General features: G+C 46.0%; 1 protein-coding gene across 1 annotated transcript in view; it reads left to right on the top strand.

Moving 5' to 3' along the window:
• ABCA4 (ATP binding cassette subfamily A member 4) overlaps positions 1–21,950 on the top strand; it is a 295,790-nt gene that overhangs the window by 145,039 nt on the left and 128,801 nt on the right. Inside the window, exons 17-21 of the mRNA XM_075322132.1 lie at positions 6,761–6,844; positions 8,298–8,363; positions 8,620–8,802; positions 10,552–10,735; positions 10,926–11,057. Coding sequence (XP_075178247.1) covers positions 6,761–6,844; positions 8,298–8,363; positions 8,620–8,802; positions 10,552–10,735; positions 10,926–11,057 — 649 coding nt within the window. The remainder of the gene's footprint in view (positions 1–6,760; positions 6,845–8,297; positions 8,364–8,619; positions 8,803–10,551; positions 10,736–10,925; positions 11,058–21,950) is intronic.

Here is a 21,950-nt window from a genome sequence, read left to right as displayed (position 1 = left end):
GAAAAGAAATTCACTCAACACGCACAAAACTCATATAAACCTACTCATGGTAGATGTATATGACTAATCTGCAATCACCGGAGCAGTAGAGCGGATGAGGGGGTGTTTCTACGAGGTCTTTACAGTATTTCTACCTTAATAGGCACACGTCTTACAAGACTGGATGTGTCTGGCCACCTGGGTACTGAGCAGTGGTGCCGCCCATATCTTGTCCATCCCAACACCTTTGTCACATGGGTTACCTGGGCCATTATTGAGTAGAGCGCTCACGGCAGAGAAAGCTTACCGCCCTTTATCCACAGACCTTCCTCAGTCACTGGCTCCCTGCGTCTCACACTCCGTTCCTTGCTGAATCGCTTGTTCCTGTAAGGATTTAAGAACACAAGGAGTGACCAATGTCACGGACGACGTGACAGGAGCCACCGAGGTACTGGTCTGCTTTGTATAAGGACTCTCAACTCTAGGCCCATTCACTGCTTCTTTGTTGCCTGCTCCATCAGTCACCGGCTCTTTTGATAACAGGAGAGCGCCTCCACCTGGGCTCATATACACTCTCTACGGTCTTTATAGATTTATCACGTCACACTCCACATTTTCCTATCTTACCCCCCTCCGCTCTACAAACCACAGTGATCGCAAATCTTCATCTCATTCTCCTATTTTGATGAGAGAGGAGTGGTTTGATTTTTATTACCTCATGTTGCGTAACCTCAGCATATCCAGTGCAGAATCAACCAGCATCTTGGTATCTGGATCCATCTACGGAAAAACTCAAAATCTGCATTAGCAATGGCCTCATCTGAGACATGTTCAAAACCTGACCATTCTTGTTACATCAGAGCAATCATGAGATATATGTCTGTCTGCTGTATCCTCCTCACAGATAAAAATATAAAGAACACTTAATAGAAAAACCCAATCGATGAACAAATTAAAACCTTAAATAATACGTGTGATTTTCCACATCATCTTTCCCCCCCTTTTTGAATCTATTATCCAAAACATAATTAGATTCAAAAAGTGTGTGGCCCCGGAGCTCTACATTTAGGCATAAAAGTCACATTGAATAGATTGTACCTAACCGGGAACACCAGAAATATTGTTTTTATCTGTAACTTAATAATGGAAAACCCTTTCAATGGCTTTTATAACCTTTGCTTGAACCACAGAAATCTGCACTGCAATCATTCTTTCTATAAAAAGAAAGCAGATTATTCAATACATTAAATATAAAACACAGAATTCCATAAATAATCCACATTTCTTAAATCAAATTATTGTAATTATTAATAAATGATTATTATTATGATTATTATTATTATTATTATTATTATTAATAATAACTATAATAATAACGTAGCACAACCTCTGGATATTGGATATAGAGGCGTTCATATTTGAAACATTGAGGAGATTATCAGCATCTCTGTGATACTGTCCTATAACTTGAATGGATAAAAGAATCTAGAACAAATAAACTGGCCATGTGGGAAAACAAAATGTTGGTTTGCCATAGAAAAATTATCTAACAGACTTCTATGCTTGAAAAGCTATCAATGATTCTAAACATGTCCACAGTTAACTTTTATTTCTTTGGGATAAAATTAGTAAAATAAAACTATTGTCAATGACCTTTTTCCAATATAAATTGCAATGAATTAAATGCAAGAAGCACCCTTTTTTTTTTTTTTTTTCTCTTGGGCTGCTCTCACAATAGATCGAAGGTGAGATGAAAAGCCTGCCCGACAGGTTTTTTTTTCTCTAAAAGTTGCTACTTCCCCCAAAAACACACTGTTCATTTTTCCTGGACAGGAGTGATACCTCTCTCCTTCTGTTGGATTTTTTTTTTTTTTATTTATTTTCCTTTCTGCAAGACATGGATATCCCATGGATGTATCTATTTATTTATTTATTTATTATTTTTTTTTTAAAACATTCAACTCTCATGATTATTCGCCACATTCGTAATTGGAATATGTATTATTTATCATGACCTCTACTGCAAAGGTACGTTAAAGGTTTTTTTTCTAATTTTATTGCTTACTAATTAATAAGATATTCCTTCTTGTGACTGTCCTGACTCAATCCAACCTGCACACTGGATCTATATTAAGTGTCTTCCACAACCACCCAATCATTCAATATTCCATCTTTTAGTGCTATAAACATTTACTAACATTTCATGTTATTCAGTGGCTGCAGTTTTGTCAGCTGCACTGGAGGGTTCCATACAGATTTACTAACAAAATGGCCACTGCCAGAATAGCACATGGCTTCTTTTGTGTAAGGGCGGTTGAACCACATGAGAGGGGGAAGGGAGAAACTGATTTTACTTCTGCTAAACTTACAAGTTTAACCAATTATCCTTCCTGCCTATATTCCATACTCTATACATATACACACAGATTTACATATCCACAGTCCTGGTCCAACTACAGTTAAAAACACTAATTTTTCTGTCTAAGTATGTACTACTCCATTCAGCCATGTGCTTCATCCACCATTTTAAAATCTGTAGGAACATGTGGCAGAGAAAAGGGAAAACTGACCTCACATCTGCTCAAACTCTGTCTCCCCATTTTCTATAGTCTGTACTTATACATATATATATATTTATACACACACACACACATGTCCTAGATCTAAGTGTAATTATAGATAAAAACACTTATTTTTCGGTCTAAGTATATAGTACTCCATCCAATCCATTGCTCAAACATTTACAGAGCACATGGTCTTCTTCACACATCCCCCGCCTTCTTTGGTTAAACCATGCATGCCTCGGCCACCATGTGCTTCATCCACCATTTTAAACCATGCATGCCTCAGCCATGTGCTTCGTCCACCATTTTAAAATCTGACCTAAAATGGCTGCAACCAAAAATAGCACATGGTTTATCACAGGATTGCAGCCTAGAGTCCCCCCATCCCAACAAAATCCACTCTCATCCGGATTTTTCCAGCACAACTAGACGCAACTTCACCAATTTCTCCATCTTTCTCTCAAGATAAACAACACCAAACAATCTTTCTCTACTGCCACGTGGTTCCTGTCTGATTTCTGCATTCCGTAATATACAAAAAATACCTAGTATCACCACTGACTACAAGGTGTCTATACCGGCTGATTCGCCTCTCTTGGAGGACTTACAACTAGCCTAATAAAAAACCACCTAGTATCACCACTGACTACAAGGTGTCTATACCAGCCGATTCACTCCAGGAAAACACTTTAAAAAGGTTAGATTTATGTATAACGTAAGGCTCTGCACTCAGTCTAGCTAAAGCTGGGCCCTTACATATGGCTCTGCACTTAAGTCTAGCTGATCTTGGCACTTACATCTGGCTCTGCACTCAGTGAGCTTGGCACTACAAAAAGCTCTGCACTCAATCTGAGCTGGGCCCTTACATCTTGCTCTGCACTCAATCTGAGCTTGGCACTACAAAAACCACAAACCGTATCACAGGCAACCACAAACCATATACTTTACACGTTTTACAGACACCACTCACAAACCCACATGCTCTCTTCACAAATACACAACAGGCAGCAGGCAACTGAATATGTGACGGTTCTTCCGAGAGTAATATGGCCAATAGCCGTGAGACCCGTCTGCCCGTCAACAGATACCCCAACAAACCGGACACAGTCAGGCAATCCGTGCCACACACCCCACCGAGACCACGGGAAGACTACAGATTATGAAAAATCAGCAGACCTACCGTACTCTCGTTCGGAAGTGATCAGTTTCCTGGGGTGTCCAGCACGTCATGCCATTCCAGTTGCCGGTTCATCAGGATTTCAGGTGTCTCCGTCTATTGGCCCCACGTTGGGCGCCAATAATGTTAAGGTGAACTCATAACCAGAGATCACTAGTTGCCTACTGCCTGGCCGAATTGATATGGGCCAAGTGCATGCATAAAAGAATCCACACCAGACACAGTCGGATGTGTAATCTCTTCTTGGTCACAGTAGAAAATGGCACCAAACACAGACTGAGGAGACTCATGCGTCCTCTTGATATAGGCTAGGGGCGTACACAAGTTCAGATATGCACATTTAGTGGGACAGTTCATGGGCTAGCCAATGGGGAGATCCGTGTTGCTGTTGATGGGCGGGTCTGACTCCAGTGGATGAAACCATGACGATGGGAGGGACGTCATCTGGTGCATCCATGCTGATGGTTTGGTCTGTGATTTCCAGCTTGACCAGGGATCTTCCCTTATATGGAGGTCTTCTTTCATCTGGACATTCCTTGCATTCCAAGCAAGGTGTGGATAACAGGAAATAGCGGCCATCTTTATATCTGTGTCATTTATATGATCTGAAACCTAAATTATGTAAGGCAAAACGATATATTTCCCACAATGCTCTATGTCCAGAGGTTAATTAAGTATTTCATTTTATGGCTCTCCTCAACAGGTGAATCAGGTAAAAACATCTGGAAACTAAAAAAAAGAAAAAAAACATACTTTAAAAGCCAAATGGGAGACTAGATGAACAGGTGGGTCCCTGGTGGGTTCTCACCCCCTGCTGCCAGTTATTGGCAGGTCCTTCCCTATACACACATACAGCGTGAGACCTGTTACTCATGGAGAGCAAGGGCTCAGACACTAGCGGCTTTTAAAGGATGTTTTTCTGTGAAACCCCGAAACCTTTAGGTGTAAAACATATATGGCTAAAATCCTACAGCCAGTGCCTGGCCCAAGTTGTTTAACTGCTTCTGGATTGCCCACAGACTATTCATGTCTGAACACTTTACTCTATATTGATATTTTAAAACATCAATTTAAGGTAAACAGCTTGCACAAGATTGTGCAACTGTGCAGGTAGGAACACAGCTGTCACACACAGCCAGACTTTCCAGAGAGAAGGTGCAAGGGGTAAAGAGATGAACGGATCACTTTGTGAAACCTTGGTCCACTGTCCAATTCAGTGCTCCCTGGCCATGGACAGGAGCTGCTTAAGTCTCCTTACCCTAAAGGTGGTGTCACACACAGCGATGACAACAACGATGTCGCTGCTACGTCACCATTTTCTGTGACGTAGCAGCGACGTCCTGTCGCTGTCGCTGTGTGTGACATCAAGCAACGACCTGGCCCCTGCTTGAGGTCGCCGGTCGTTGCTGAATGTCCTGCTTCATTTTTTGCTTGTTGCTCTCCCGCTGTGAAGCACACACCTTTAGTGCTGAATCAGTGCATGTGTATATAGATTAGGAAGCACTGACAATGCTTTTTCCAGTGATCATGTAATTGCTGGGTAAAGGGAGGCGATAAAAACTTTTGGGTCATAGAAGTCCTAGTCAGTTCTGCTATGCAGCAAAGAACATCAAATTTCCCTGTAACTGGGCAAATATACCAGTCCTGGTTACAGAGGAAATCAGCCATAAAAAAGTGTATAAATATGTAAAAAGACTTCCCAAGTTTTTAAAGACTTTATAAGGACACAGTGTGTAATATAAGTGAAGAAAAATAATAAAAAAGTAACAATAATAGAAAAATAAGAATAAATAAATACAACGAAAAGAAAAAAAAAATGCAGTGATACTGCCAGTCTGAATTGTTGTTTTCTAGCTCTGCCCAATTGAAAGATAATATCTCCAATATATAAAAATAATTTCTAAGGAAATGGAAACCCAATTCAAAATGGGTCTGCTTGTCTGCTTTTGGGACTTTGGTCGGGACAGGACCTATAATCCTGCCCTCAATTGGTTGATTAGCTAGGCCGTTGGTTCCGGTCCTGGCTTCAGGTTCCGAGTACCCCCTCTGTGCACGGTTTCTGGTCGGGTCTCCGGTGTCAGTACCAGGGGGCTCCAACCCTGTTCTGGTCCTCCTCTGATCTGCCGAGCCGTCTCCCCGTCTCCTGCTGACGGAGACCACCGTCTGCCACCTAGCCAAGGTACCAGGGCTCCGACCCTGGCACCGTTCAACTTGAACTTCTCCTCCGCTGGAGGGGGGGTGACTAGGGTTTCAGTTCGGCTGTATGTAAACTAGGTGAGGGAAGGTGTTATGCGGGGGCCTATTGTGTGACTGCCTGGTTTTTGCCAGGGTGTCACATATACAGCATTCCAGAATACTGTATATAAGAGCCCAGGCCACTCTGTATAACTTAAAAAACACTTTTATTATACTCATCTAGGGGGCGGTCTGGTCCGATGGGTGTCGCTGCTCTTCGGTCCGGTGCCTCTTCTCTGTGGTCCTCCTTTTACCCAGTGCAGTGTGGATGATGTGTCCTACGTCATCCACAAAGGCCGGCATTGCAGTCCTGGGCAGGCGCACTTTGATCTGGGTAGATCAAAGAATTGTAGTGCGCATGTGTGGGCAATCTTTGATCTTTGGTTGCGCCTGTGCATTACAGTACTTTGATCTGCCCTCAACTTGGCAGATCAGTGTGCGCAGGAGCACAATGCCAGAGTTTGTGGATGACGTAGGACATTGCCGCAGAGAGGAGGCTCTGGACCGGAGAGTAGCAACACCATCAGACCAGACCGTCCCTAGAGTATTATAAAAGTGTTTTTTACATTATACAGAGCAGCCTGGGCTCTTATATATAGTATTCTAGAAAGCTGTATATAAGAGCTTACTGGTGATGGCTGCAGCTTATAGGGGCCAAATCTGGTGACAGGTTCCCATTTGATCTCCAGCAACACTCCGGTCACCAGCCCTTCCCAGGCTGAAGTCCTACACAATTACCAACAAAGTTAAAAATGAAAACCTGTTATCTTTTTTAAGCAATAATAAAACGTTTTATGTTTTTTAGGTGAATACGGCATACCAAGGCCATGGTATTTTGCATTTTTACCAACATACTGGTGCAATTTTCATAATCCCTTGGAAGGAGATGGTAAGCAATGTCCTGTGCTAATCTTGTTAGATGAATTTACAATGTACAGTCATTGTCTGACCTGGTAAAAGGATTACATCCAGTACAGTCAATGGGAATATTATTGAGTGGCTTTGAACCGCTAATTGGCCAGTAATTATTATCATGGAATTACTAGGAGCTGAGTCACCAGAATGACTTTGATGCTAATGAGAAAGATCAAGTACAATGAAACAAAGCTAATTCCACTGCAAAAGTAGAAGGAGATAAGCTCTTCTGAAGAGGTTATTTTTGTAGTTCCAAATGTAATTGGAAATATCTATTGAGATCAGTTGGTCGAATCTCTGGGGTTACAGAAGAGAAGCTTTTTTCCTTCCTGACAATTGGTGTAATACTAGCAGTACAATGACTTCTGGTCCATTGACTCATAATCCCATAAATACCTACCAGCTGTTCCTTTGGACTCCCATGCCCTTTCTATTAGAAGTCGTTGATCTTTATTGTTTAAATCTTGTGTTTTTCGGAGTTTTTATCACAACCTGTTATTTATAGTCTTATCATTGTATTACAATACAGTGTTTGTGGTTGTAAATATTTTCTTGAAGTTTCTGTAAAAGTTGGGAAAAAAAGGAATAGTGGGGCATGTTCACCAGTTCACACAACAGCATTTGGGGTTGTGAATACAGTATTTTCTTGAAGTTTTAGTATAAATTAAGCAAAATAATAGAAATATTCATGGCTAAGTAAGGAACTCTGCCCGTTCTCCCCTGCTGTGTACTGCTACCTCCTTCCCCTCCCGGGCTCTGAACATGCCACACCGGGTTCCCGGGGGTGCACCTAAGACATGGACGCACACAGTGCGCTATTTCCCATGGCTATGGCTGAGAGGTACTATGTATTTAAGGCACCCTCCCATTAAGGGAGGTGCCTGCACAATGCTCCTAGTTAGTCAGTGTTCCAGTCTGCTAGCTAGTTGTCAGGTCCCGATATCCTTGTGTCCGCTATCTATACCTGAGTCTGCCTTCCCATACATGTCTATCCCTGCCGTGGCCACCATTCCTGTCCATACTAGCCTGTCCAGCTTGCCTCAGTCACCCCACCTGTACCCGTCTATTCCTGAGCCCCTGGGGGTCATCTGCCGCATTCCCGGTCACTACCCTGGGAGTGGAACTTATTGTCCACCTCACAGTGGGCACTTAATTAAGCCCGTCCCACTAAAGGATAAGCCTGGGTCCCCCCTGTGGTCCAGTGGGCCACTAATCCCATTTGCTGCCCCTACAATGGCCACGAGGGATACAAAACTGACTCTGTAGCTCAGGTGTATTAAAGCTCTTCTGTACTAGGGTGTTATAGCCCAAAATCATGTATAACTGATATACTACATACAAAATATTCTCATTTATCACTTTAACAAACTAAAATGATTTTTTTTTCCAATTTCTTACTTTTTTTGTGATTTATTGTTAACCCACAGCTGATTCTGTAGAAACAGAGCTCTCAGTCAATGAAAATGTGGAGGATAATCAAGGAGATGCGGAAGGTAAGGATCAGTAGAGCAAAACTTACCACATATTGCTAAATATGTGATTGTGTAGTCAGGTTGAAGATTGTAAGCTACTTTTCATAACTGGGATACTTCCTATATATTTATTATTTATTATGGCGACTTGTGCTCCAGGATCACAGTTGCTGAAACTTTGAAATTTCTTTGGAAATTTAAGATACTTTATTTGGGAACTTAAGCTTTTAAAATGACTTAATATGTTTCTTATGTTTTGGTACCTTATAATTTACAGATAAACCTCAAGAAGAAGTTCAGGAAGCCACATCAGAGAAAGTGGAGAATCCCCAAGAAGTCCATGATAACAAACTTATAGACAGATGCAAACATAAAGTAAAGAAAGAAAAGGAAAAAGAAGAGAAGCAACTGAAGGATGAACAGGAGAAAGAGAGAAAGGACAAGGATCAGATGACTGATGGTAAGAGGAAGTAATAGTAGAATAGCAAAATACTTATCATAGAATATTAAGGTTACTTCTTATGCTAGAAATCTTGTAAAATGGAAATTGTAGCACTTATCCGTATGTAAGGACATAGTCTTCTATATAAGTATAGCTTTTTAGGAAACAATTTCTCCTTATGCATACAACTCGGCTGAACTTCTGTGGCAGTGATATACATCAAAGGGATGTCGGTAGTTTACAGCAGTGCAAAGGTGCATAAAGGCATTAAGACCTATCCAAAAATCATTAGATCATGTTAAAGGTGTAACGCTCGCCGGTATTGAGGCGGCAAGCAGGATTGGACCCACTGGACCACAGGGTAAACCTGAGCTTACCCTGATGTAGGAGGAGCTTAAGTGCCTACCGGGTATACGCCAAAGCCTCAGATGATAATGATGGACTTGGCTGACTGTAGATGCCAGGTAACACTCCCAGAGCAGTGTCCACGACAGTGGCAGTTCACACCCCAGGCAAGGGTCAGGCTCAGGTACAGGCAGGTACAGTCTCTAGTATAGGCGGCTGCAGACAGGACGGCTGGTACAGACAGGACGGCAGATGAAGGCAGGTACGTATGGTATGCCAGATACTGACCGGTATGGGAAAGCGGGCACAGGAATAGCTAATAGGCATGGGCACAGGTAGTGGGTCGGGACAAATGGGACCTGACAAGCAGCTAGCAAACAAGACACTACACTAACTGAAATTGTTGCTCAGGCACCTCCCCTAGTGGGAGGATGCCTTAAGTACCTAGTGCCTCTCAGCCATAGGCTGAGAGGCACTTCCGGGAAATTGTGAGATGGTCCTTTAATAGCAGGGAAGACACAAGCTCTAAGCACACTCCCGAGGACCTGTGTGGCGAACAGGGCCCAAGAGCAGGAGGAGAGCACATGGAGGACCACGACGAGGCAGGGGAGAGTGCAGTCTGCCTGCGTCTTTCAGTTTGTCAGGGTCCCTGCAGCAGGGGAGAGGGAGAGGCAGGATAGCGCAGGTATGCCGGCATTACAAAAGGGAACCTGTCAGGTCCCTAAAGTTACACAAACTGCCCACCACACAGATCTTCAATTTTGTATCCAAAAATTAAAGACAATTAAAAAGGAATTCAATCATTTGCTGGAACAAATGATTAAAGCATATGGTCCCGGACTGTTATCGGTGAAGCAAAAAACACCTAGACTAATCAAGGCAATTTACATATTCTGAGGATGGCAATAAAATGTTATTTTTGTATTGTTAACCACTAATGTCTGGTCTGAGACATTACTGAGCTGCAGGATTAAAGGGTTATTCCCCAATAATCAGTTTATCTCCTATACTTTGAATTGGGAATAACTTGCTGATCATCGCTTAGACACCTATTGATCCTGAGATCAGGGTTTTTAAATCCTAAGAGGCTCTGCAAACTAGTCCTGCACCATGTGGAAGTGCAGATATGTGGACTCCTCTCCATTCATTGTCTATGGGACTAGCGAAGTGCTGTACTAAGCAGTCCCATAACAATGACTGGAGCGGAGTCCATGCATGAGCACCTCAGCTTTCTTCAGGATGTGGCTGCAGATCAAGGATATCGAGAATTCAAAGCTTGGGATCTCAGTGGTTGGATTCCTGCGATTAGCAAGTTATCCTTAATAATTTGAGGTTTTGACAAAGATAAGAATGATTGGAAATATTACCTAGTTTATTAGAAATTTAGGTTTAATATAAGAAAGAAAATAATCTCTATTTCAGTTTCAGAAAATGCCTTTTTTGAACCTGAGCCCCCTGGGATGGTCCCTGGAGTTTGTGTTCAAGATCTGGTGAAAGTCTATCCAAACACTTACAAGCCAGCAGTGGACATGATGAATATCACATTTTATGAGGGCCAGATTACTGCTTTCTTGGGGCATAATGGAGCTGGGAAAACCACAGTACTGTAAGTGGCTCTCTTCTTGCAAACCATTTTACCATCAGTATTAATAGTCAGTCATTCAACAATACTTATTTGTGTCTTATCCCCCAGAGATCATTGTTGTTACTATTTTCTGTCTTCTTCAGGTTGAATTGCTTGTACAACTACTGTATATATTTTTTTCCTGATTTCTTTACCTTTTACATCCTCTTAGGTCTATAATAACAGGATTGTTCCCACCTACATCTGGTACAGTGTGGGTCCGCGGCAGAGATATTCAGAGGCATATAGATTCCATCAAGCAAAGTCTTGGCATGTGCCCCCAGCACAATATACTTTTTCAACGGTAAGACATAAAAGAAGCTCAAAAAATGCTACCGACCAGAAGGCAGGTCCTCATTTCCGAGTTTTTGAAAGGCGGTCAAGTTGGCACTTGGCGATTTCCAGTTAGCCTAAAGACTTTGAATGAGACAGCAGTGCCCATATTAGACTGCCATGAATGCAGCAGCAGTCATGCATGCACACTGTCATTACATTCAAAACTTATAAGACTAATGGAGATAGCCGAACATGCGCTCAACCATTGCTCTATTCAAACTGATATAATATGGAAAGATCCACAATGGTTGGGCCAGTGATGACTCTGCTGGACTAATATATATGACTGTAACCACTCACAATAGAAGAACTCTATCTCGGGTTGTTGGGTGAAGGGCAGGCCTATGGCCACTTTTTACAATAGAAATCAAATCCACTGGAATCTGATGGCAGAAGTGTGAAATGACCAGGCAGTGCCACCATGTTACTACCATTGTGAATCTTTTTATAGACTCTTCACATTCCTAGAGAATATAGAAGTCCAGGAAGGCGGATACCAATCCTGGACCTGTAGGCTTGCAGCTGTGGTATCTCAATCCATTGATTCTAAGTAAAATATATCTTTGCACCGTGTTAGCCAGTAGAGATAAAAAAAATGTTTAAAAGAACTGAGAGTCCTCAGTGGTTGAAACCTTTTATTGGCTAACTGAAAAGATGGTAATAATAGCAAGCTTTCGAGACTACTCAGGTCTCTTCATCAGGCTCAGTATAACACAAAATCTAAAATTCGTACAAAACAGAGACTTTACCAAAAAAAAAAACAGAGTTCGGGTTCGGAGTTCGGGTTCTTTACGTATGCAAACCACTCTTGTGAGCATCGCTGTGCTCGGGTACACTCGGTGCTCAGCCCAGTGCGAGCCACTTGCAGTGTTTGAACAGCTCACACTGGGGGTAACAACAGCGTGATCAGGTATAGTGTGCACCAAATAAAAAAAAATTGAATATTTCTTACTGGACTCTAGTAGTATATCCTTAAACTTGCGTCATTTATGTTCGGAATCCCCAGTTACCTTGACATGGTTCCAGTCTACACAATTAAGCTTTTCCCTTGATTTGTTGAAAACAATTTTCCTATAGTTCCAGGTTTTTGCAATTCCCTTTTGAAATATTCTATTGAATATAACATTGAAACTTACAATATTATGATCACAGCATCCCAAATGCTCCTGGACCTGTAGATCTGAAATTGTTCTATGACAGGACTAGGTCCAGCAAATTATCTCCCCTTGTTGGTTCATGTGGTGCCCTGGACAAGCCAGGACGTCACAGGTACTGCAACAACACACCCCACACCCCGGTTAGGAACAACTAAGTCTGACACAAATCCTTGTTGCCTCCCTCCAGGGGCTGATGTCCACACCAGGTGGGGTAGAGCCAGGCAGTTGGCTCCTCCCACCGAGGAGTTCACAGTCCTGGAGGCGGGAAAAGGAAGGGAGTTGTTGAGTAGTAGTTGTGGAGTGTAGAGGGAGAGTGAGGGAAGAAGTAGTGGAGGAACTGACTGGCCGTGTCCGGGTACGTGGCCCGGGCACAGAAACAGCAAGGTTGGCAGACGGTGGTGACCGTCTGCAGGAGAGGCCGATTGATGCACAACCGTAAGGACCGGGGACAGGCGGTGGCCCGCCGGTACCGGGTCGGGGAGCGAAGAGAAGCAGCACCATCCGGCAGGGCCTACGGACCCCGACCAGGCTAGGAGTCGCCGTTAAACCGGTCAGATCCGTCAGCGACGGGAACCTCCGGGGTTTCCCAGCAGTAAAGACCCGACTGAAGGCAACCGTTCAAACCGTGAGGGAGAGAAAGCTACCGCCAGAGCTAGAGCTCCCAGGGCCACAGCCTGCGGGCAAAAAGGGGCTCCCTTAGCCAACATACCGCGGGGGAGCGGGTTACCAGTGGGAAGCCATCGGGGCCGAGAACATAACACCGGTGCAGGGAGAGACAGTTACCGCCAGCCTGCCGGGAGTGACCGTCGCAGCCATCTGTGGGACTCGTCCATCCAGCAGTTTGTTTTACCAGAGACTCCGTGTGCATTACTGGCTGAGTAAGTACCACCGTGCCGCCTGGCACTGCGCTGCTCCGCGACCCTGCACCTGGCCAAGCCCTGCAATCCACCAAACAGACAACAACTCTGGGCCCCGGGACTGCCAAAATCCCCCTATCCACTTAGGGGAGAGAAACATCTCAGCTAAACCCTGTCATCGCTCCCGGGATCCCCGTACAGAGCAGCGGTGGTGGCCCAACCTCACCACACACCGTGGGTAGCGTCACAAACCAACATCCCAAACCCCAACAGAACACCCCCTTTCACTCACGGGCGAGGAGCGCCGCTCGAGTCCCCGAATCCGGCCCACCGCTCGAGCCACCGAGCAGCAGCAGCAGCGCCGGACCTGAGCGTGGTGAGCGCAGCGCCCCGCCGCCCGCGACAACTTGACGTTACGAACAGGATCTTACCGTTCTACCGCCTGGTGGAAGTGTGCCTTGTGTCCCGCCGGAGGTGTCCGGCCAAAAAGAGCCGCCATATTGGGCGCGAGAAGTCCCCGCTCGAGCATCTTCCCGAGCAGTAGAGGCGCGAAAGTCGAAGCTCCGCCCCAGAAGAGGAGGTGCCAAAGAGACACCAAGGGAGGACGGATGGCGTCTGGCCGCATGTAGACCGCGGCTATAAAAGCAGGGACGCCAGGACCCTGCGGCCATCTTTTGGTTCCTGGATGAGGCCGCCACAGCGATGCACCGTCCGACGAGCAACACTGTAACCCCCGCACCTGGCACCGCAGCGTGGGTGGAGGTCCGGACCGCTCAGCTGCATAGCCGACTGCAGATCCGAGTGCAGCTCCTCTTGGAGGAGTGGGAGGCCGACATGGCGGACGTGGTGGCAGCCATCCGGAGACGCGAGGTGGAGGAAGAATTGGAAGAGCGGGTAAGCGACCCACGCCCCTGTAGCCCTATAGGGTCGGCCATCGTGGCTGAGGAGCCCGGTCTGCGCCCGCTTGCCCTGTTACCTCCCCCGTTGCCCATGTTGGCTGCTGCTGCCCCGCCACTAGGCCTGCTACCACCGCATCCGGTAGCGGTACCCTGCCAATCCGCCCAGGCGGACCAATCTGCAGCCGAGGCCCGTGACCGTCCGGCACCGCTCCCCTGGAAGATACTGAAAGCCGAGCCCATTAGCGGAGATGCCCTGGAGGCACACGCAGTGACTGGGCCTAGGCCCGAACCGACTCCGGCAACTTGCCCCGTGCAGAAGGAGACGGAGGTCAAGCGGGAGAAGCGCCCTGTACCATCCCCCACGCCTCGGCTGAGGCTGTGCCGGGTTGTTGCTGTGCGGCAGCATCCCAGGCCATGACACCGCAGGACCTTCCACCCCGAACGCCAGTCCTGGGCAGTGTAAAGGAGGTCTCGCGGGGCCCGACCCGTGCGCAGGGGCCTGCAATAGCCCCTTACTGGGACAGGGAGCCGACACCGCTGGGCCAAGAGATTGCGGAGAGAGAGAAGAGGAAGGCGGAGCTGGTTGCCCGCACGATAAGGGAGAAAGAGAACCTCCGCAGAGCCACTTTCCGGGTGCGGGGCCCGAGGTACGAGGGGCAAGTGAGGAGGTTTGACGCCCGGAGGGGATACGGCTTCATTTTTGAACCGGCCCTGGAGGCCGAAGTTTTTATAGCCCGGAGGGACGTAAATGACCACCTGCCGGAGGATCACCCAAGCCGCAACTTGCTTCCCGGTGACCTTGTCACCTATACCCGGCACTGCAGGGAGAGGGGCTTGTTTGCCCTGGACGCTAGGCTGAGAGGGGGCCAGGAGCCTCAAGCACCAACCCAGCCCCCTCCCCCGCCAGGTGGAGTGGATCTAGAGTGATGGCAGCGGTCCTCTGCTGCAAGTGTCCCTGTTGGGACCACAAGCACCATTGTGATGTTCTTGATTGAATGTGTGATCTGTTGAAAATGTAACCGAATGATAAGAAAAAGTAATCAACCGAACAGTTATCTGATTTGCAACCGCGATTGAACCGGCCGTTGCCGGCAACTAGTCCCCGTTGGGACCCCTTGCACCGTGCGTAAGGAACTACTTGCGGACAAGCCCGAGAACTCGCAGGGCAACCACAAACTTGTGGCGTGTAAATAAAAATGTTGGTTTGTTACCGTGACCGCCTCCGGAAAGGCTGATTTGGGAGGATGGGCCTGGAGAAAATGGATGGCCCAGGCCCGCCACTACCGTAACCGGTGGCAAACCGTGATTGAACCGGCCGTTGCCGGCAACTAGTCCCCGTTGGGACCCCTTGCACAGTGCGTAAGGAACTACTTGCGGACAAGCCCGAGAACTCGCAGGGCAACCACAAACTTGTGGAGTGTAAATAAAAATGTTGGCTTGTTACCGTGATCGCCTCCGGAAAGGCTGATTTGGGAGGATGGGCCTGGAGGAAATGGATGGCCCAGGCCCGCCACTACCATAACCAGTGGCAATCCTCCGGGGGTCAGGGGTCCCCCATGGACGTGGGTCCCCTGAAAGAGACTGTACCCGCTCGGGCAATTTGGTTCTGGACTGGGGCAAGGGGTGCTGCCCACTTTTTAGGGGCAGCATCAGGACCAGGTTGTTTGGGCGGGGGGGAGAGCAGAAGCCGTACCGTAAACAAAATGTTTGTGATTTTACATGTTTTACCGTTTTACTACCTTTTTTCCAGTTGTAAAAATAAAACCAGTGATGGACGAGCAGCCCGCGGATGGTCTGCGTTTAACCAAGGGGGAATGTGGTTCCCTGGACAAGCCAGGACGTCACAGGTACTGCAACAACACACCCCACACCCCGGTTAGGAACATCTAAGTCAGACACAAATCCTTGTTGCCTCCCTCCAGGGGCTGATGTCCACACCAGGTGGGGCGGAGCCAGGCAGTTGGCTCCTCCCACCGAGGAGTTCACAGTCCTAGAGGCGGGAAAAGGAAGGGATTTGTTGAGTAGTAGTTGTGGAGTGTAGAGCGAGAGTAAGGGAAGAAGTAGTGGAGGAACTGACTGGCCGTGTCCGGGTACGTGGCCCGGGCACAGAAACAGCAAGGTTGGCAGACGGTGGTGACCGTCTGCAGGAGAGGCCGATTGCCGCACAACCGTAAGGACCGGGGACGGGCGGTGGCCCGCCGGTACCGGATCGGGGAGCGAAGAGAAGCAGCACCATCCGGCAGGGCCTACGGACCCCGACCAGGCTAGGAGTCGCCGTTAAACCGGTCAAATCCGTCAGCGACGGGAACCTCCGGGGTTTCCCAGCAGTAAAGACCCGACTGAAGGCAATTCTCCAAACCGTGTGGGAGAGAAAGCTACCGCCAGAGCTAGAGCTCCCAGGGCCAGAGCCTGTGGGCAAAAAGGGGCTCCCTTAGCCAACACACCGCGGGGGAGCGGGTTACCGGTGGGAAGCCATCAGGGCCGAGAACATAACACCGGAGCAGGGAGAGACAGTTACCGCCAGCCTACCGGGAGTGACCGCCGCAGCCGTCTGTGGGACTCGTCCATCCAGCCGTTTGTTTTACCAGAGACTCCGTGTGCGTTACTGGCTGAGTAAGTACCACCGTGCCGTCTGGCACTGCGCTGCCCCGCGACCCTGCACCTGGCCAAGCCCTGCAATCCACCAAACAGACAACAACTCCGGGCCCCGGGACTGCCAAAATCCCCCTATCCACGGAGGGGAGAGAAACAACTCAGCTGCTCCCTGTCATCGCTCCCGGGATCCCCGTACAGAGCAGCGGTGGTGCCCCAACCTCACCACACACCGTGGGTGGCGTCACAAACCGACATCCCAAACCCCAACAGAACACCCCCTTTCACTCATGGGCGAGGAGCGCCGCTCGAGTCCCCGGATTTGGCCCACCGCTCAAGCCACCGAGCAGCAGCAGCAGCGCCGGACCCGAGTGTGGTGAGCGCAGCGCCCCGCCGCCCGCGACATTCATCTACCATCTGAGAGAGAGGAAATTGTCTTGTATTGTAGATGAGAACTTGCAGCTTTTAGCACAACCAGAAGATTCTATGTCCCATTCAATGTCTGGATAGTTAAAATAGCCCATAATAAGGACCCTTTTTTTTGCTATCTTTCTAATTTGTTGCAGCATTTCATCCTATATCTGTTCAGCTATATTAGGAGGCTTATAGCAAATTAGCAATTAGCATCTTATCATTATTGCCCTCCCCCTGTACAGTTACCCATACTGACTCTACATTGTCGCATCTCCCCCCAATGAGCACAAGTATTAGATTAGATTTAACAAAAATAAACACCCCTCCACCTTTTTTGGTTTTCCTCTCCTTTCTGAATGTAGCGTAACACTCTACACCTGTCACCCAGTTATGGCTCTCATCCAGCCAAGTTTTCATAATGCCCACCTTATCGTAATCCGGGGCTGACATTAGAGTCTCCAATTTATTAATTTTGTTTGCAAGACTTCTTGAATTTGCCAGCAGATATTTAATACTAATAGCACTTTTATTACTCCTTGCCCCCCCTCCTTGCACGTTCCAGCCCTGCTAAATCCTCATTGACCCAAACTGTTTCATTCTCTTTGTCTACTCTATCTATCCCCTTGTTTGCACATCTACCCCTGTTATGATCCGGAACCATGGAAGACCACCATAAATCATTGGTAAAAGGTGACAAGAGCATTGGCAACTAATCTGGCCACCATCCCCTTACTAACCATCAACACTAGAAGTAGCCGAGGGGTGAACTAACATCCTGTGCAACGCGAACCCAGCCGGAGAACTAGCTATCCTAAAGGAGGGAAAGATGAATAACTCTCTGCCTCAGAAAATAGATAAAGAATAGCGAGCCCCCCACATTCAAAGACTGCGGTGATATAGGAAAACACAATACACAGACAGATGATAAGATTAGCAAAAGGTGAGGCCCTAGTGACTAAATAGGACAGGATAGGAAAGGGGCTGATGGTGGCCAGAGAAAAACCCTGCAAAAATCCAAAAACTTGATAGCACAAAAGCCCTCAGATCGCTAGATCTGAACTCCGTCCTGTACCAGGCGCTCTTGTCATACCAATGAACAGAAAGCAGGAATCATTGCAAATTCAAGAAGCAACAAACACATGGACTTATAGGAGCAATACTCCAAACATAGCTGAAGGGAGCTTCCCTGCTAAGCAACTGAGAGGGAAGATCCCTGCATGCAAATAAACTGAAAACAACCACAGCAAATGACAAACTCAGATAAGAGCAAAAAGAACCAAACAACAAATAAAGAGTCAAGCACTTATCTGGGGTAGATGTGGTCTGGAGCAGGATCAAGCAGGCTGGTGTACAAAGAACAACTGACATCCGGCATAGCCTGCTATCAGACCAGGGTTTAAATAAGCAGAGATTTAGCAATGGAAAAGCCCATTGCTCAACACACCTGGTCTCTGACCAAACCATTCCTGGCCACAAGAGGGAGCCTCACAGCAGCAAAAGCATAACTGACATTCACAACATACCCCCCTAGTTAAAAGCTCCTCCCTTCTGACCCTTTTTTCCCCAACACAGTTGCACACTCCCCATTGAGGTGCAACCTGTTCCTACTGTAGTGCCTGTAGTCAACAAAGAAGTCATTCCAGTTCTCCATGAACCTAAACCCTTCTTTCCTGCACCAATCTCCTTTGTGTGTATTGGAACAACACAAAAAAAAAAACAACACAGAGGGGAAAAAAGGGCAAATTGGACATAATTTCACAGAAAACTCCAAAAATGAATTGGACAAAATTGTTAGCACCCTCAACATAAATTTGGCTGCACACCCTTTGGAATAAATAACTGCAATCAACCATCTCCTACAACCATCAGCAAGCTTCTTACACTTCTCAACTGGCATTTTAGACTCTTCTTTTGAAACTGTTCTAGGTCTTTCATGCTTGAAGAGTGCCTTCTACCAGCAGCAATTTTAAGATTTCTCCACAGGTGTTCACGTGTTCAATGGGATTTAGATCTGCACTCATTGCCAGACACTTAAGAACTCTACAGCTCTTTGTTTCCATCCATTTCCAGGTGTTTCTTGAAGTTTGTTTGGGGTCACTGTCCTGCTGGGAGACCCATGACCTAGGGCACAAACCAAACTTTCTGACCCTGGGCACTACAGTCATGGCCAAAAGTTTTGAGAATGCTACAAATATTAATTTTTACAAAGTCTACTGCTTAAGTTTTTCTAATGGCAATTTGCATACACTCCAGAATGTCATAAAGAGTGATCAGCTTAACAGCAATTACTTGCAAAGTCAATATTGGCTAAGAAAATGAACTTTAACCCCCAAAACACATTTCAACATCATTGCATTCCTGCCTTAAAAGGAGCAGCTAACATTGTTTTAGTGATTGTTCCATTAACACAGGTGTGGGTGTTGATGAGGACAGGGCTGGCGATCAATCAGTCATGATTAAGTAAGAATGACACCACTGGACACTTTAAAAGGAGGCTGGTGCTTGGTATCATTGTTTCTCTTCAGTTAACCATGGTTATCTCTAAAGAAACATGTGCAGCCATCATTGCTCTGCACAAAAATGGCCTAACAGGGAAGAGTATCGCAGCTACAAAGATTGCACCTCAGTCAACAATCTATCGCATCATCAAGAACTTCAAGGAGAGAGCTTCCATTGTTGCCAAAAAGGCTCCTGGGCGCCCAAGAAGGACCAGCAAACACCAGGACCGTATCTTAAAACTGTTTCAGCTGTGGGATCGGACTACCAGCAGTGCTTAGCTAGCTCAGCAATGGCAGCAGGCTGGTGTGAGTGCTTCTGCACGCACTGTGAGGCGGAGACTCTTTGAGCAAGGCCTGGTTTCAAGGAGGGCAGCAAAGAAGCCACTTCTCTCCAGAAAAAACATCAGGGACCGACTGATATTCTGCAAAAGGTACAGGGAGTGGACTGCTGAGGACTGGGGTAAAGTCATTTTCTCAGATGAATCCCCTTTTTGATTGTTTGAGACATCTGGAAAACAGCTTATTAGGAGAAGAAGAGGTGAGCGCTACCACCAGTCTTGTCTCATGCCAACTGTTAAGCATCCTGAAACGATTCATGTGTGGGGTTGCTTCTCAGCCAAGGGAATCGGCTCACTCACAGTCTTGCCTAAAAACACAGCCATGAATAAAGAATGGTACCAGAATGTCCTCCAAGAGCAACGTCTCCCAACTGTCCAAGAGCAGTTTTGCGCCCAACAATGCCTTTTCCAGCATGATGGAGCACCTTGCCATAAAGCAAAGGTGATCACTAAATGGCTCATGGAACAAAACATAGAGATTTTGGGTCCATGGCCTGGAAACTCCCCAGATCTTAATCCCATTGAGAACTTGTGGGCAATCATCAAGAGACGGGTGGACAAACAAAAACCAACAAATGTTGGCAAAATGCAAGCATTGCTTATGCAAGAATGGACAGCCATCAGTCAGGATTTGGTCCAGAAGTTGATTGAGAGCATGCCAGGGAGAATTGCAGAGGTCCTGAAGAAGAAGGGTCAACACTGCAAATATTGACTTGCTGTATTAACTCATTCTAACTGTCAATATAACCTTTTGGTACTCATAATATGATTGCAATTATATTTCTGTATGTGATGTAAACATCAGACAAACACAATTAAAAACCAGAGGGCAACAGATCATGTGAAAATATAATTTTGGTGTCATTCTCAAAACTTTTGTCCATGACTGTACATTGCCACCCAAAATCCCTTGGTAATCTTCAGAATTCATGATGCCTTACACACAGTCAAGACACCCAGTGCTACAGGCAGCAAAACAGCCCCAAAACATAGAACCTCCACCATATTTCACTGTAGGTACTATGTTTTTTTCATTGTAGGTCTCATTATGTTTTTGTAAACAGTAGAATGATGTGCTTTACCAAAAACCTCTGTCTTGGTCTTATCTCGCCACAAGATGCTTTCTTAGAAGGATTTTGACTTACTCACGTACATTTTACTAAACTGCAGTCAAGCTTTTTTATGTCTCTGCGTCTGTAGTGGGGTTTTCCTGGGTCTCTTGCCTTTTGCATCTTATTTCATTCAAATGTCAACAAATAGTTCGTACTGACACTGATGCACTCTGAGCTTCAGGACAGCTTGAATTTCTTTGGATATTGATTGGGACTGCTTATCCACCATCTGCACTATCCTGCATTGCAACCTTTCATCAATTTTTCTCTGTCATCCAAGAAAACTAGCTACAGTGCCATGGGTTGTAAACTTGATTATGTTGCGCATCGTGGAAAAAAAAATATCCAACGAGATGGATTTGTAACCTTGAGATTGTTGATATTTTGCAACAATTTTGATTGTCAATTCCTCAGACAGTTCTCTTCTCCTCTTTCTGGTCTCCTTTCTTGTTGTGGCACGCATAGACACACAATGCAAAGATTGATAATCCAGGAAGATTCCAGCAATCCAGTCCAAAAAAAAACTTTTTTTCTTTAAAATGTATACATTTTTATTTTTAAGTCATATTAAAAAGTCCAATACAGGGTCAACATCAGCCCAAAGGAGGAGGCGTTTGGAACGTGTTGTTCTTAATCTGTGACAGATTAAGAATAACACGTTCGAAACGCGTCCTCCTTTGGGCTGATGTTGACCCTGTATTGGACTTTTTAATATGACTTAAAAATAAAAATGCATACATTTTAAAGAAAAAATAAAATTTTTTTTTTTTAACTGGATTGCTGGAATCTTCCTGGATTACCTATTTCAAGCCATGGTCCAAAATCTAATGGTCTCCACTGAGCAGGTGAGCTGGACAAAATTCTTTGTCCTTGCAATGCAAAGATTGAGTCAACTTCTCCCGCTTTTATCTGGTTTCAAGTGTGATTTTCTTATTGCTCACACCTGGTACTTGCCACAAGTGCGTTTGAACAAGTAACACATGCTTGAAACACA

The sequence above is a fragment of the Anomaloglossus baeobatrachus genome, chromosome 8, assembly GCF_048569485.1.
Source record: "Anomaloglossus baeobatrachus isolate aAnoBae1 chromosome 8, aAnoBae1.hap1, whole genome shotgun sequence".
NCBI lineage: Eukaryota > Metazoa > Chordata > Amphibia > Anura > Aromobatidae > Anomaloglossus > Anomaloglossus baeobatrachus.
Note: the sequence above shows the minus strand (reverse complement) of the source record. Positions and strands in the feature narration are given on the sequence as shown.